The 14,023-nt window shown below is 51.1% G+C and overlaps 2 protein-coding genes across 7 annotated transcripts in view; one reads left to right on the forward strand and one right to left on the reverse strand.

Moving 5' to 3' along the window:
• LRRC73 (leucine rich repeat containing 73) overlaps positions 1–8,146 on the forward strand; it is an 11,185-nt gene extending 3,039 nt beyond the window's left edge. Inside the window, exons 4-7 of one of the 2 annotated variants that reach the window (XM_040427664.1) lie at positions 65–187; positions 6,662–6,762; positions 7,034–7,220; positions 7,739–8,146. In XM_040427664.1, coding sequence (XP_040283598.1) covers positions 65–187; positions 6,662–6,762; positions 7,034–7,220; positions 7,739–7,809 — 482 coding nt within the window. In that variant the 3' untranslated portion in view covers positions 7,810–8,146. The remainder of the gene's footprint in view (positions 1–64; positions 188–6,661; positions 6,763–7,033; positions 7,221–7,738) is intronic. The other variant, XM_040427665.1, reaches the window with a different exon arrangement.
• Positions 8,147–10,270: 2,124 nt separating this feature from the next.
• TJAP1 (tight junction associated protein 1) overlaps positions 10,271–14,023 on the reverse strand; it is a 54,946-nt gene continuing 51,193 nt past the window's right edge. For all 5 annotated transcript variants that reach the window (XM_040430850.1, XM_040430852.1, XM_040430851.1 and 2 more), the window contains 2 exons: positions 12,304–12,387; positions 10,271–12,089 (listed from right to left, as the gene is read on the reverse strand). In XM_040430850.1, the coding sequence (XP_040286784.1) occupies positions 10,926–12,089; positions 12,304–12,387 (1,248 nt within the window). In that variant the 3' untranslated portion in view covers positions 10,271–10,925. The remainder of the gene's footprint in view (positions 12,090–12,303; positions 12,388–14,023) is intronic.

The following is a 14,023-nucleotide window of genomic DNA, read 5'->3' on the forward strand; positions in this document are numbered from 1 at the left end:
TATGTGTTGGTTTGTAGATGGAGGGCGCTGTGGAGATAACAGGGTCTCCCATCTGTGGTTTCAGGTCTTCGGGAGCTGACCCTCTCTGCCAACCCCGGAATATCGTGCACTGGTTGGGCGCGTCTGGCCATTGCTGTGGCGCACAGTTCTCAAGTTCGAACCCTAAATCTGGATTACAATCCATTGGGTGAGAGATGGTGCTCAGTCTGTGGGTGTACAGGGGTCACACATCCTCCATATTGTCCTTGGTGTATGGTTGTATCTGTATAGGTCACACATCTTCCATGTTGTCCTTGGTGTGTGGTTGTGTCCGTACAGGGGTCACATGTCCTCCATGTTGTCCCCTTGTCATTCTCTATGTTGCCCTAATTGTGCAGTTGTATCTGTAAGGGGGTCACATGTACTCCATGTTGTCCTCAGTGTGCAGCTGTATCTTTACAGGTCTTACATCCTCCATGTTGGCCTCGGTGTATGGTTGTATCTGTACAGGTCACACATCCTCCATGTTGGCTTCAGCGTGCAGTTGTTTCTGTACAGGGGTTACATGTACTCCATGTTGTCCTCGGTGTTCTGCTGTATCGGTACAGGTCACATGTCCTCCATGTTGTCCTGGGTGTACGGTAGTATCTGTACTGGGGTCACACGTCCTCCATGTTGTCGTGGGTGTACGGTTGTATCTGTACTGGGGTCACGCATCCTCCTTGTTGTCCTGGGTGTGCGGATGTGTCTATACAGGGGTCACACGTCCTCCATGTTGTCCTCGGTGTGCGGTTGTATCTGTACTGGAGTCACACGTCCTCCATGTTGTCCTCGGTGTGCGGTTGTATCTGTACTGGAGCCACACGTCCTCCATGTTGTCCTGGGTGTGCGGTTGTATCTGTACTGGAGCCACACGTCCTCCATGTTGTCCTGGGTGTGCGGATGTGTCTATACAGGGGTCTCACGTCCTCCATGTTGTCCTCGATGTGCGGTTGTATCTGTACTGGAGTCACACGTCCTCAATGTTGTCCTTGGTGTGCGGTTGTATCTGTACTGGAGTCATATGTCCTCCATGTTGTCCTGGGTGTGCGGATGTGTCTATACAGGGGTCACATGTCCTCCATGTTGTCCTCGGTGTATGGTTGTATCTGTACTGGGGTCACACATCCTCCTTGTTGTCCTGGGTGTACAGTTGTATCTGTACTGGGGTCACACGTCCTCCATGTTGGCCTCGGTGTGCGGTTGTGTCTGTACAGGTCACACGTCCTCTATTTTGTCTTTGGTGCGCGGTTGTATCTGTACTGGGGTCAGACATCCTCCTTGTTGTCTGGTTGTGACTGCAGGGGTCACACGTCCTCCATGTTGTCCTGGGTGTGCGGTTGTATCTGTACAGGTCACACGTCCTCCATCTTGTCCTGGGTGTGCGGTTGTGTCTGTACAGGGGTCACATGTTCTCCATGTTGTCCTGGGTGTGCAGTTGTATCTGTACAGGTCACACGTCCTCCATAGTGTGTGGTTGTGTCTGTACAGGTCACACGTCCTTGTTGTCCCCTTGTCATTTGTGGGATTGTATCTGTACAGGAGATCACATTGCTTCCATGTTGTTCCAGGTGTGCAGTTGTGTCTGTACGGATCACACATCCTCCATGTTGCCCTTGTTTTGGGGTTGTGTCTGTACAGGTCACACAACTTCCATGTTGTCCTCGGTGTGCGGTTGTGTCTGTACAGGTCACACGTCCTCTATTTTGTCTTTGGTGCGCGGTTGTATCTGTACTGGGGTCAGACATCCTCCTTGTTGTCTGGTTGTGACTGTACAGGGGTCACAGGTCCTCCATGTTGTCCTGGGTGTGCGGTTGCATCTGTACAGGGGTTACATGTCCTCCATGTTGTCCTGGATGTGCGGTTGTATCTGTACAGGTCACACATCATCCATGTTGGCCTCAGTGTGCGGTTGTGTCTGTACAGGTCACACAACCTCCATGTTGTCCTCGGTGTGCAGTTGTGTCTGTACATGGGGTCACACGTCCTCCATTTTGTCTTTGGTGCGCGGTTGTATCTGTACTGGGGTCACACATTCTCCTTGTTGTCTGGTTGTATCTGTACAGGGGTCACACGTCCTCCATGTTGTCCTGGGTGTGCGGTTGTGTCTGTACAGGGGTCACATGTTCTCCATGTTGTCCTGGGTGTGCAGTTGTATCTGTACAGGTCACACGTCCTCCATAGTGTGTGGTTGTGTCTGTACAGGTCACACGTCCTTGTTGTCCCCTTGTCATTTGTGGGATTGTATCTGTACAGGAGATCACATTGCTTCCATGTTGTTCCAGGTGTGCAGTTGTGTCTGTACGGATCACACATCCTCCATGTTGCCCTTGTTTTGGGGTTGTGTCTGTACAGGTCACACAACTTCCATGTTGTCCTCGGTGTGCGGTTGTGTCTGTACAGGTCACACGTCCTCTATTTTGTCTTTGGTGCGCGGTTGTATCTGTACTGGGGTCAGACATCCTCCTTGTTGTCTGGTTGTGACTGTACAGGGGTCACACGTCCTCCATGTTGTCCTGGGTGTGCGGTTGCATCTGTACAGGGGTTACATGTCCTCAATGTTGTCCTGGATGTGCGGTTGTATCTGTACAGGTCACACATCATCCATGTTGGCCTCAGTGTGCGGTTGTGTCTGTACAGGTCACACAACCTCCATGTTGTCCTCGGTTTGCAGTTGTATCTGTACAGGTCACACGTCCTCCATAGTGTGAGGTTGTGTCTGTACAGGTCACACGTCCTCCATAGTGTGTGGTTGTGTCTGTACAGGTCACACGTCCTTGTTGTCCCCTTGTCATTTGTGGGATCTTATCTGTACAGGAGATCACATTGCTTCCATGTTGTTCCAGGTGTGCAGTTGTGTCTGTACGGATCACACATCCTCCATGTTGCCCTTGTTTTGGGGTTGTGTCTGTAAAGGTCACCCGTCCTCCATGTTGTCCTGGGTGTGCGGTTGTATCTGTACAGGTCACGCATCCTCCATGTTGTTCTCGGTGTGCGGTTATACCTGCACAGGTCACAGTTCTCCTTGTTGTACCCTTGTCATTGTGTGATTGTATCTGTACAGATCACTTTGCTTCCATGTTGTTCCAGGTGTGCAGTTGTGTCTGTACGGGTCATACATCCTCCATGTTGCCCTTGTTTTGGGGTTGTGTCTGTAAAGGTCATCCGTCCTCCATTTTGTCCTCTGTGTGCGGTTGTTTCTGTACAGGTCACATATGCTACATGTTGTCCTCGATGTGCGGTTGCATCTGTACAGGTCACATGTCCTCCATGTTGTCCTCGATGTGCCGTTGTGTCTGTACAGGTCACACATCCTCCATGTTGTCCTGGGTGTGCGGTTGTATCTGTACAGGTCACGCATCCTCCATGTTGTCCTGGGTGTGCCGTTGTGTCTGTACAAGTCACGCATCCTCCATGTTGTCCTCGATGTGCCATTGTGTCTGTACAGACACATGTCCTCTATGTTGTCCTCGATGTGCCGTTGTGTCTGTACAGGTCACACGTCCTCCATGTTGTCCTGGGTGTGCGGTTTTATCTGTACAGGTCACACATCATCCATGTTAGCCTCGGTGTGCGGTTGTGTCTGTACAGGTCACACAACCTCCATGTTGTCCTCGGTGTGCAGTTGTGTCTGTACAGGGGGTCACACGTCCTCCATTTTGTCTGGTTGTATCTGTACAGGGGGTCACAAGTCCTCCATGTTGTCCTGGGTGTGCAGTTGTATCTGTACAGGTCACACGTCCTCCATAGTGTGTGGTTGTGTCTGTACAGGTCACATGTCATTTGTGTGATTGTATCTGTACAGGAGATCACATTGCTTCCATGTTGTTCCAGGTGTGCAGTTGTACGGTGTGCAGTTGTAAGTGTCTGTACGGGTTACACATCCTCCATGTTGCCCTTGTTTTGGGGTTGTGTCTGTAAAGGTCATCCGTCCTCCATTTTGTCCTCTGTGTGCGGTTGTTTCTGTACAGGTCACATATGCTACATGTTGTCCTCGATGTGCCATTGTGTCTGTACAGGTGACATGTCCTACATGTTGTCCTGGGTGTGCGGTTGTGTCGGTACAAGGGTCACACGTCCTCCATCTTGTCCTGGGTGTGCGGTTGTGTCTGTACAGGGGTCGCACGTTCTCCATCTTGTCCTGGGTGTGCGGTTGTGTCTGTACAGGGGTTGCACGTCCTCCATCTTGTCCTGGGTGTGCGGTTGTGTCGGTACAAGGGTCACACGTCCTCCATGTTATCCTGGGTGTGCGGTTGTGTCTGTACACGGGTCGCACGTCCTCCATCTTGTCCTGGGTGTGCGGTTGTGTCTGTACAGGGGTCGCACGTCCTCCATCTTGTCCTGGGTGTGCGGTTGTATCTGTACAGGTCACGCATCCTCCATGTTGTTCTCGGTGTGCGGTTATACCTGCACAGGTCACAGTTCTCCTTGTTGTACCCTTGTCATTGTGTGATTGTATCTGTACAGGAGATCACATTGCTTCCATGTTGTTCCAGGTGTGCAGTTGTGTCTGTACAGGTCACGCATCCTCCATGTTGTCCTGGGTGTGCCGTTGTGTCTGTACAAGTCACGCATCCTCCATGTTGTCCTCGATGTGCCATTGTGTCTGTACAGACACATGTCCTCTATGTTGTCCTCGATGTGCCGTTGTGTCTGTACAGGTCACACGTCCTCCATGTTGTCCTGGGTGTGCGGTTTTATCTGTACAGGTCACACATCATCCATGTTAGCCTCGGTGTGCGGTTGTGTCTGTACAGGTCACACAACCTCCATGTTGTCCTCGGTGTGCAGTTGTGTCTGTACAGGTCACACAACCTCCATGTTGTCCTCGGTGTGCAGTTGTGTCTGTACAGGGGGTCACACGTCCTCCATTTTGTCTGGTTGTATCTGTACAGGGGGTCACAAGTCCTCCATGTTGTCCTGGGTGTGCAGTTGTATCTGTACAGGTCACACGTCCTCCATAGTGTGTGGTTGTGTCTGTACAGGTCACATGTCATTTGTGTGATTGTATCTGTACAGGAGATCACATTGCTTCCATGTTGTTCCAGGTGTGCAGTTGTACGGTGTGCAGTTGTAAGTGTCTGTACGGGTTACACATCCTCCATGTTGCCCTTGTTTTGGGGTTGTGTCTGTAAAGGTCATCCGTCCTCCATTTTGTCCTCTGTGTGCGGTTGTTTCTGTACAGGTCACATATGCTACATGTTGTCCTCGATGTGCCATTGTGTCTGTACAGGTGACATGTCCTACATGTTGTCCTGGGTGTGCGGTTGTGTCGGTACAAGGGTCACACGTCCTCCATCTTGTCCTGGGTGTGCGGTTGTGTCTGTACAGGGGTCGCACGTTCTCCATCTTGTCCTGGGTGTGCGGTTGTGTCTGTACAGGGGTTGCACGTCCTCCATCTTGTCCTGGGTGTGCGGTTGTGTCGGTACAAGGGTCACACGTCCTCCATGTTATCCTGGGTGTGCGGTTGTGTCTGTACACGGGTCGCACGTCCTCCATCTTGTCCTGGGTGTGCGGTTGTGTCTGTACAGGGGTCGCACGTCCTCCATCTTGTCCTGGGTGTGCGGTTGTATCTGTACCGGGGTCACACGTCCTCCATGTTGTCCTGGGTGTGCGGTTGTATCTGTACAGGTCACGCATCCTCCATGTTGTTCTCGGTGTGCGGTTATACCTGCACAGGTCACAGTTCTCCTTGTTGTACCCTTGTCATTGTGTGATTGTATCTGTACAGGAGATCACATTGCTTCCATGTTGTTCCAGGTGTGCAGTTGTGTCTGTACGGGTCACACATCCTCCATGTTGCCCTTGTTTTGGGGTTGTGTCTGTAAAGGTCATCCGTCCTCCATGTTGTCCTGGGTGTGCGGTTGTATCTGTACAGGTCACGCATCCTCCATGTTGTCCTGGGTGTGCGGTTGTATCTGTACAGACACATGTCCTCCATGTTGTCCTGGGTGTGCGGTTGTATCTGTACAGGTCACAGTTCTCCTTCTTGTACCCTTGTCATTGTGTGATTGTATCTGTACAGGTCACATGTCCTCCATGTTGTCCTCGATGTGCCGTTGTGTCTGTACAGGTCACATGTCCTCGATGTGCCGTTGTGTCTGTACAGGTCACACGTCCTCCATGTTGTCCTCCATGTGCCGTTGTGTCTGTACAGGTCACGCATCCTCCATGTTGTCCTGGATGTGCGGTTGTATCTGTACAGGTCACGCATCCTCCATGTTGTCCTCAAATGTGTGATTGTATCTGTACAGGTCACATGTCCTCCATGTTGTCCTCGATGTGCCGTTGTGTCTGTACAGGTCACACGTCCTCCATGTTGTCCTCCATGTGCCGTTGTGTCTGTACAGGTCACGCATCCTCCATGTTGTCCTGGATGTGCGGTTGTATCTGTACAGGTCACGCATCCTCCATGTTGTCCTCAAATGTGCGGTTGTATCTGTACAGGTCACATGTCCTCCATGTTGTCCTGGGTGTGCGGTTGTATCTGTACAGGTCACGCATCCTCCATGTTGTCCTGGATGTGCGGTTGTATCTGTACAGGTCACGCATCCTCCATGTTGTTCTCGGTGTGCGGTTGTGTCTGTACAGGTCACAGTTCTCCTTCTTGTCCCCTTGTCATTGTGTCATTGTATCTGTACAGGAGATCACATTGCTTCCATGTTGGCCGTGTGTGTGGCATCCAGTCGGACTCTGGAAGTTCTGGACTTAGAGGGTACCGGACTCAGCGATCAGTCGGCTCAGGTACTTTTCAAGGTTTCTGCTTTCACATCATCTCCACCTCTGAGGTTACTCCGAGTCCTCCAGATCAGCGTTTCTCAGCTGCACCCTATATTGTGTGTACCCCCAGGTTCCACAGGTTGTCAGCCTGGGCTCTAGAGCACCGCTGTGTGCAGGACCAGAGCTGCCTGTCCTTTGATTAACCCCTTGTTCCCCAGCATGGCAGCTGCAGGGATGTTAGGAGTAGCTGATCTGTATCCCAAGGTTCTGTAGAACTTTTCTTATGTTCCTGCAGATCCTACTGGACATGGTGCAGAACTATCCGACCCCTCTAAAGTCTCTGGTGCTGTCCGAGAACAACATCAGCCTGGAGCTGCAGCAGCAGATTGCGGACCTGCTGTCAGAGGGTGAGGACGAGGACGAGAGTGAAGGCCGGAGCCAGGACCAGCCCGTGAGGGAGAAAGGACTAAAGAAAAATTTAGGTGAGGGATAGGCTGATGAGGAGATATGGTATGAAGAATAGGCTGGTATGGGCGTGGAGGCACGGTATGGGCATAGACTGGTACAGGAGGGAATGGTATGGAAGATAGGTGGTATAAGGTATAGGGGGGACAGTATGGGGGTAGGTGGGTATAGGCTGGTATGGGTGTGGAGGCACGGTATGGGAGATAGGCAGGATAAGGTATAGGGAGGTACGGTCTGGGGGTAGGTGGCTATAGGCTGGTATGAGGTATAGGGAGGTACGGGCTGGCGATAGGTGGCTATAGGGAGGTACAGTCTGGGGGTAGGTGGCTATAGGCTGGTATGAGGAGGTACGGTCTGGGGGTAGGTGGCTATAGGCTGGTATGAGATATAGGGAGGTACGGGCTGGCGGTAGGTGGCTATAGGGAGGTAAGGTCTGGGGGACAGGGTACTATAAGGGCCTGGTATAGGGCAGGGGATGCTTTGTACAGTAAGACCAGCTGCTAGTTATTTCTCTCTGTTGTCACCCGTTTCTCAGGCCCCGCACCTCATCGGGTCCTCCTGACCTCTGGCCTTGGGGACAGTCTCCTTGCTGAGACAGAGATGTGAGGCTTGGCGGTTGTCACACAACATGGCGTCCACTCAAGGTAACCCAACTCCTGAAGCCTTGAGGAGTGAGCAATGGCTGCTGCGCCACCTGCACGGCCTCCACAGATGGAGAAGACGGGTTCACTGATGGGACAGTTGATGGTTTTGCACAATTCAGTTTCTGTTGCACACCGAGCGGACAGGGTGTCGGGGGTAAAGGATGGGGATTATTTATATGAATATATTATATACACACTTCACCGGGCACCTTAACATGCTTGACCACATCTCTGCCACCAGGAGGGGAGGGGGCGCTGCATGGGTCAGAGGTCTAGGAGCACAAAGCTAATAAAGGTCAATACAGAACCCCTGGTGCTATGCTGGATGACTTGTCATTGGTGGGCGCCGGGTGGAGCGCCGATGCTGCGCCAAAAAGGTGTAAAATTTACTCATGAGCGTTCCGGCTCCTCTCCTGAAACACTTTGTGCTGCTTAGGAGGCTTCTTGCTCCTACCACATGGCAGTATTCTGCACGTCTTCCATGTTTTTACACGCACTACTGGATTTGGTTTCTACATACTGACCAGAATACTGCTGTGCGCCAGACGTCACGCCTGACATACTCTGTGCTGCTGTGAACATTGTATAGTGATGTCACATTCCTTCACCCCTCTGTCCCTTTATGTATAGCGCTGCTTTCCTGCATTACAAATATGGTATCTAACCACACACTCCTGCAATGACATCACTAACCTGGTATTGAGCCACTCCCCCGCAATGACATCACTAACCTGATATTTAGCCACTCCCCCGCAATTACATCACTAACCTGGTATTTAGCCACTCCCCCACAATGACATCACTAACCTGGTATTGAGCCACTCCACCACAATTACATCACTAGCTTGGTATTGAGCCACTCCCCCGCAATTACATCACTAACCTGGTATTGAGCCACACCCTCCCACAAAATGATATCATTAATCTGATATTGAGCCACCCCCCACAATGACATCACTAACCTGGTATTGAGCCACTCCCCCGCAATGACATCACTAACCTGGTATTGAGCCACTCCCCCGCAATGACATCACTAACCTGGTATTGAGCCACCCTCCGCAATGACATCACTAACCTGGTTTTGAACCACCCCCCGCAATGACATCACTAACCTGGTATTGAGTCACACCCCCCACAATGACATCACTAACCTGGTTTTGAACCACCCCCCGCAATGACATCACTAACCTGGTATTGAGCCACTCCCCCGCAATGACATCACTAACCTGGTATTGAGTCACACCCCCCACAATGACATCACTAACCTGGTATTGAGTCACACCCCCCACAATGACATCACTAACCTGGTTTTGAACCACCCCCCGCAATGACATCACTAACCTGGTATTGAGTCACACCCCCCACAATGACATCACTAACCTGGTTTTGAACCACCCCCCGCAATGACATCACTAACCTGGTATTGAGTCACACCCCCCACAATGACATCACTAACCTGGTATTGAGCCACGCCCCTGCAATGACATCACTAACCTGGTATTGAACCACCCCCCGCAATGACATCACTAACCTGGTATTGAGCCACGCCCCCCACAATGACATCACTAACCTGGTATTGAGTCACACCCCCCACAATGACATCACTAACCTGGTATTGAGCCACGCCCCGCAATGACATCACTAACCTGGTTTTGAACCACCCCCCGCAATGACATCACTAACCTGGTATTGAGTCACACCCCCCACAATGACATCACTAACCTGGTATTGAGTCACACCCCCCACAATGACATCACTAACCTGGTTTTGAACCACCCCCCGCAATGACATCACTAACCTGGTATTGAGCCACGCCCCTGCAATGACATCACTAACCTGGTATTGAGCCACGCCCCTGCAATGACATCACTAACCAGGTATTGAGTCACACCCCCCCGCAATGACATCACTAACCTGGTATTGAGTCACACCCCCCGCAATGACATCACTAACCAGGTATTGAGTCACACCCCCCCCGCAATGACATCACTAACCTGGTATTGAGTCACACCCCCCCCCGCAATGACATCACTAACCTGGTTTTGAACCACCCCCCGCAATGACATCACTAACCTGGTATTGAGCCACGCCCCTGCAATGACATCACTAACCTGGTATTGAGTCACACCCCCCCCCGCAATGACATCACTAACCTGGTTTTGAACCACCCCCCGCAATGACATCACTAACCTGGTATTGAGCCACGCCCCTGCAATGACATCACTAACCTGGTATTGAGTCACACCCCCCGCAATGACATCACTGTCACCTGTAGGTATATTTAGGAGAGCAATGGCCTGTACGTCCAGGAGGCTGGAGGAGTGAGTGTCAGCTCTGCAGGTTCTCCATCACGGCGGCTGCTGCGGATTCTACAGTGCCTCAGGAGGAGGCGCCGGCGGCTCCTCAATCATCACAAGTCACACTTCATTTAAAATAGTTTATTCTCATTGGAAAATAGACATCAGCTTTGAAAAATGTCAGAAAATAAATCTACGCGGGTTTAACAGTCTGAGATCCGGAGGACGGGAGGCGCCAGACACGCAGGAAGGAGGAATACTGTGCCGCCAGATACAAAAATATATATATATGTGCGTCTATATACAGACGTGACCGATGGATGACGAGTCTGACATGAGCACAGAGACAAGACGGGGGTGCCACCATGTGAGGCCACGCCCTGAGCGAGACACAGGACTGTACCACCACACAGACGGGAGGAAAACGGATCACACAGACCACAAGTGGGGGAGGGGTACAGAGCGGACAAGCTGGAAATAGTCAACGAACACCAGAGAACGATCAAACGCCAGCACCAGAGCTCTGGAAATCCGGCAGAGGTGGGTTACCCAGCGCCGTCAGCTCCAACCAAGACATGGCCGAGAAGAGGGACGACCCCAAAATGTGACCACCCTCTCCGCACCCATCCCCCTGACTCCCGCCTGCCATTCATGTGCAACAGCTTTACCCATCTCACTCTGCGCTGGGTAACCCACCTCCTGTAGTGCACAACCGTCATGGCTGGGCCTGGGTATCTGCATATACTGTAAGGTAATGGCCGCAGCCCCTAGACTTCCCAGGCTAGTTCAGCAAGTTGCCCTGTTCCTGTGCCCGGGTCAGGCTGTCCTTCCGGTGCAGATGGTGCACTCCCATTCGCTTGGGGCTTCGGTGCGGGCGGCCACTGGGAGGTTTCTCCTTGAACATCTCTGTGCCTTCCTGCTCCACATGAGGCTCAAGAATCTGATCTTCCAGTTCCTGCTCCTCCTCAATGTCTTCGGGCAGAGGTGGCTCCAGCAGGTCGTCCTCCTCGTCCGCAGCTCCAGACAGAAGGTCCTGGGCCTCTTCCTTGGAGAATTCTCTGCCGTACTCATTGGGGAGTTGCCCCCTCTTTGCGCCGCTGTTCTCCTTCTCAGAGCTGGACTCCCGGCTGCTCATCCAGCTGTTCCCAGACGTTTCCTGCTCAGAGAAAGCCTGCGCCGCGCGGCTCAGTTCCTGCATGGAGCGGCTGAACCTCTGCTGCAGCTCCAGGGCCGTGTCCCGACAGAAGGACGTGCGATGGGCCAAAGACCCCTCAGAACTGGGTGCCGCCTTATCAACAAACATCCTCTGCCAGTTAGCCAGCATGTCCTCCTCTGAGCTGGCAGAGCTGGGGGCTGCACTACTTAATGGAGATCGGGCAGGATTGTCAGCACTTCGTGCCCGCTGGGGGTAGCCGCCTGATGATGCTGGGCTATTTGGGACAGTGCGGTGCCTGTCAGGGCTGCCCTCCTCACCCTGCACCAAGCTGAGGGAGATGGCTTGCCTCGTGGCATAGGTGCAGTTGGGCAGTGGACTGTTTTTGGGGATCCGCACCTTCTCATCAGAGAACTCGATAACCTTGCGTCCTGGGTACAGAGGGTGCGGAGGTGGAGGAGTTGGGTAAGGACTGAGTTTTTCAAAGGTTGGTGGATCTTCGGTGGCGCTGTCTACACTGCCTTGCTTCTGGAGGACACCATTCTGTTGCTGACCAGACCCACTCATGTCTACGTGCACAAAGACATCCTCTGCTGTGGGGCCACTGCCGCTGCTGGACATCGCAGAGTTAAGAATAAGGGATTCTGGCTTCTCCAGAACACGAGCAATGATGGAGGTGGGCACCACATCCGAATACGACAGACCAGGAGGGGGGGTGTCCTGACCGGAGCCGGGAGAAGAGGCCGAGCTCTGGAGATGCTTACTGACCATGTCCTGAAGCTTGTATGGTAACTGTGAGAAGAAGGAAGACACGGGTCACTGAGGTCACACCGGTACCAAAAAACCCATCTACACATGAGAGCTAAGTACCAGCCCATCTAGGACACGGCACCTGGCCCACAGGGACCCGACATGACGAACCAGATAAAGACAAAAATACCACGACAATCAACACTAGTGTAACGTGACTGACACCTCCCCGCCACAACCGCAACTCAATACTCACATCTGCAAACTTGTGGTTCCTGAAGTGAGACTTGTTGCATTTGAGCAGCTGCACGGCGAGGTTACAGTCCTGTCTGTAGCGTTCCTGGTAAAGAGGAGACAAGTGTGACGTACAGAGCAGCGGACTGTACTGATCCTGAGTTACATCCTGTATTACACTCCAGAGCTGCACTCACTATTCTGCTGGTGCAGTCACTGTGTACATACATTACTTATCCTGTACTGATCCTGAGTTACATCCTGTATTATACTCCAGAGCTGCACTCACTATTCTGCTGGTGGAGTCACTGTGTACATACATTACTTATCCTGTACTGATCCTGAGTTACATCCTGTATTACACTCCAGAGCTGCACTCACTGTGTACATACATTACTTATCCTGTACTGATCCTGAGTTACATCCTGTATTATACTCCAGAGCTGCACTCACTGTGTACATACATTACTTATCCTGTACTGATCCTGAGTTACATCCTGTATTATACTCCAGAGCTGCACTCACTATTCTGCTGGTGCAGTCACTGTGTACATACATTACTTATCCTGTACTGATCCTGAGTTACATCCTGTATTATACTCCAGAGCTGCACTCACTATTCTGCTGGTGCAGTCACTGTGTACATACATTACTTATCCTGTACTGATCCTGAGTTACATCCTGTATTATACTCCAGAGCTGCACTCACTATTCTGCTGGTGCAGTCACTGTGTACATACATTACTTATCCTGTACTGATCCTGAGTTACATCCTGTATTATACTCCAGAGCTGCACTCACTATTCTGCTGGTGCAGTCACTGTGTACATACATTACTTATCCTGTACTGATCCTGAGTTACATCCTGTATTATACTCCAGAGCTGCACTCACTATTCTGCTGTAGCAGTCACTGTGTACATACATTACTTATCCTTTACTGATCCTGAGTTACATCCTGTATTATACTCCAGAGCTGCACTCACTATTCTGCTGTAGCAGTCACTGTGTACATACATTACTTATCCTATACCGATCCTGAGTTACATCCTGTATTATACTCCAGAGCTGCACTCACTATTCTGCTGGTGCAGTCACTGTGTACATACATTACTTATCCTGTACTGATCCTGAGTTACATTCTGTATTACACTCCAGAGCTGCACTCACTATTCTGCTGGTGCAGTCACTGTGTACATACATTACTTATCCTGTACTGATCCTTAGTTACATCCTGTATTATACCCCAGAGCTGCACTCACTATTCTGCTGGTACAGTCACTGTGTACATACATTACTTATCCTGTACTGATCCTGAGTTACATTCTGTATTACACTCCAGAGCTGCACTCACTATTCTGCTGGTGCAGTCACTGTGTACATACATTACTTATCCTGTACTGATCCTGAGTTACATCCTGTATTATACTCCAGAGCTGCACTCACTATTCTGCTGGTGGAGTCACTGTGTACATACATTACTTATCCTGTACTGATCCTGAGTTACATCCTGTATTATACTCCAGAGCTGCACTCACTATTCTGCTGGTGCAGTCACTGTGTACATACATTACTTATCCTGTACTGATCCTGAGTTACATCCTGTATTATACTCCAGAGCTGCACTCACTATTCTGCTAGTGCAGTCACTGTGTACATACATTACTTATCCTGTACTGATCCTGAGTTACATCCTGTATTATACCCCAGAGCTGCACTCACTATTCTGCTGGTGCAGTCACT

The sequence above is a fragment of the Bufo bufo genome, chromosome 4, assembly GCF_905171765.1.
Source record: "Bufo bufo chromosome 4, aBufBuf1.1, whole genome shotgun sequence".
In the NCBI taxonomy this organism is placed as follows: Eukaryota; Metazoa; Chordata; class Amphibia; order Anura; family Bufonidae; genus Bufo; species Bufo bufo.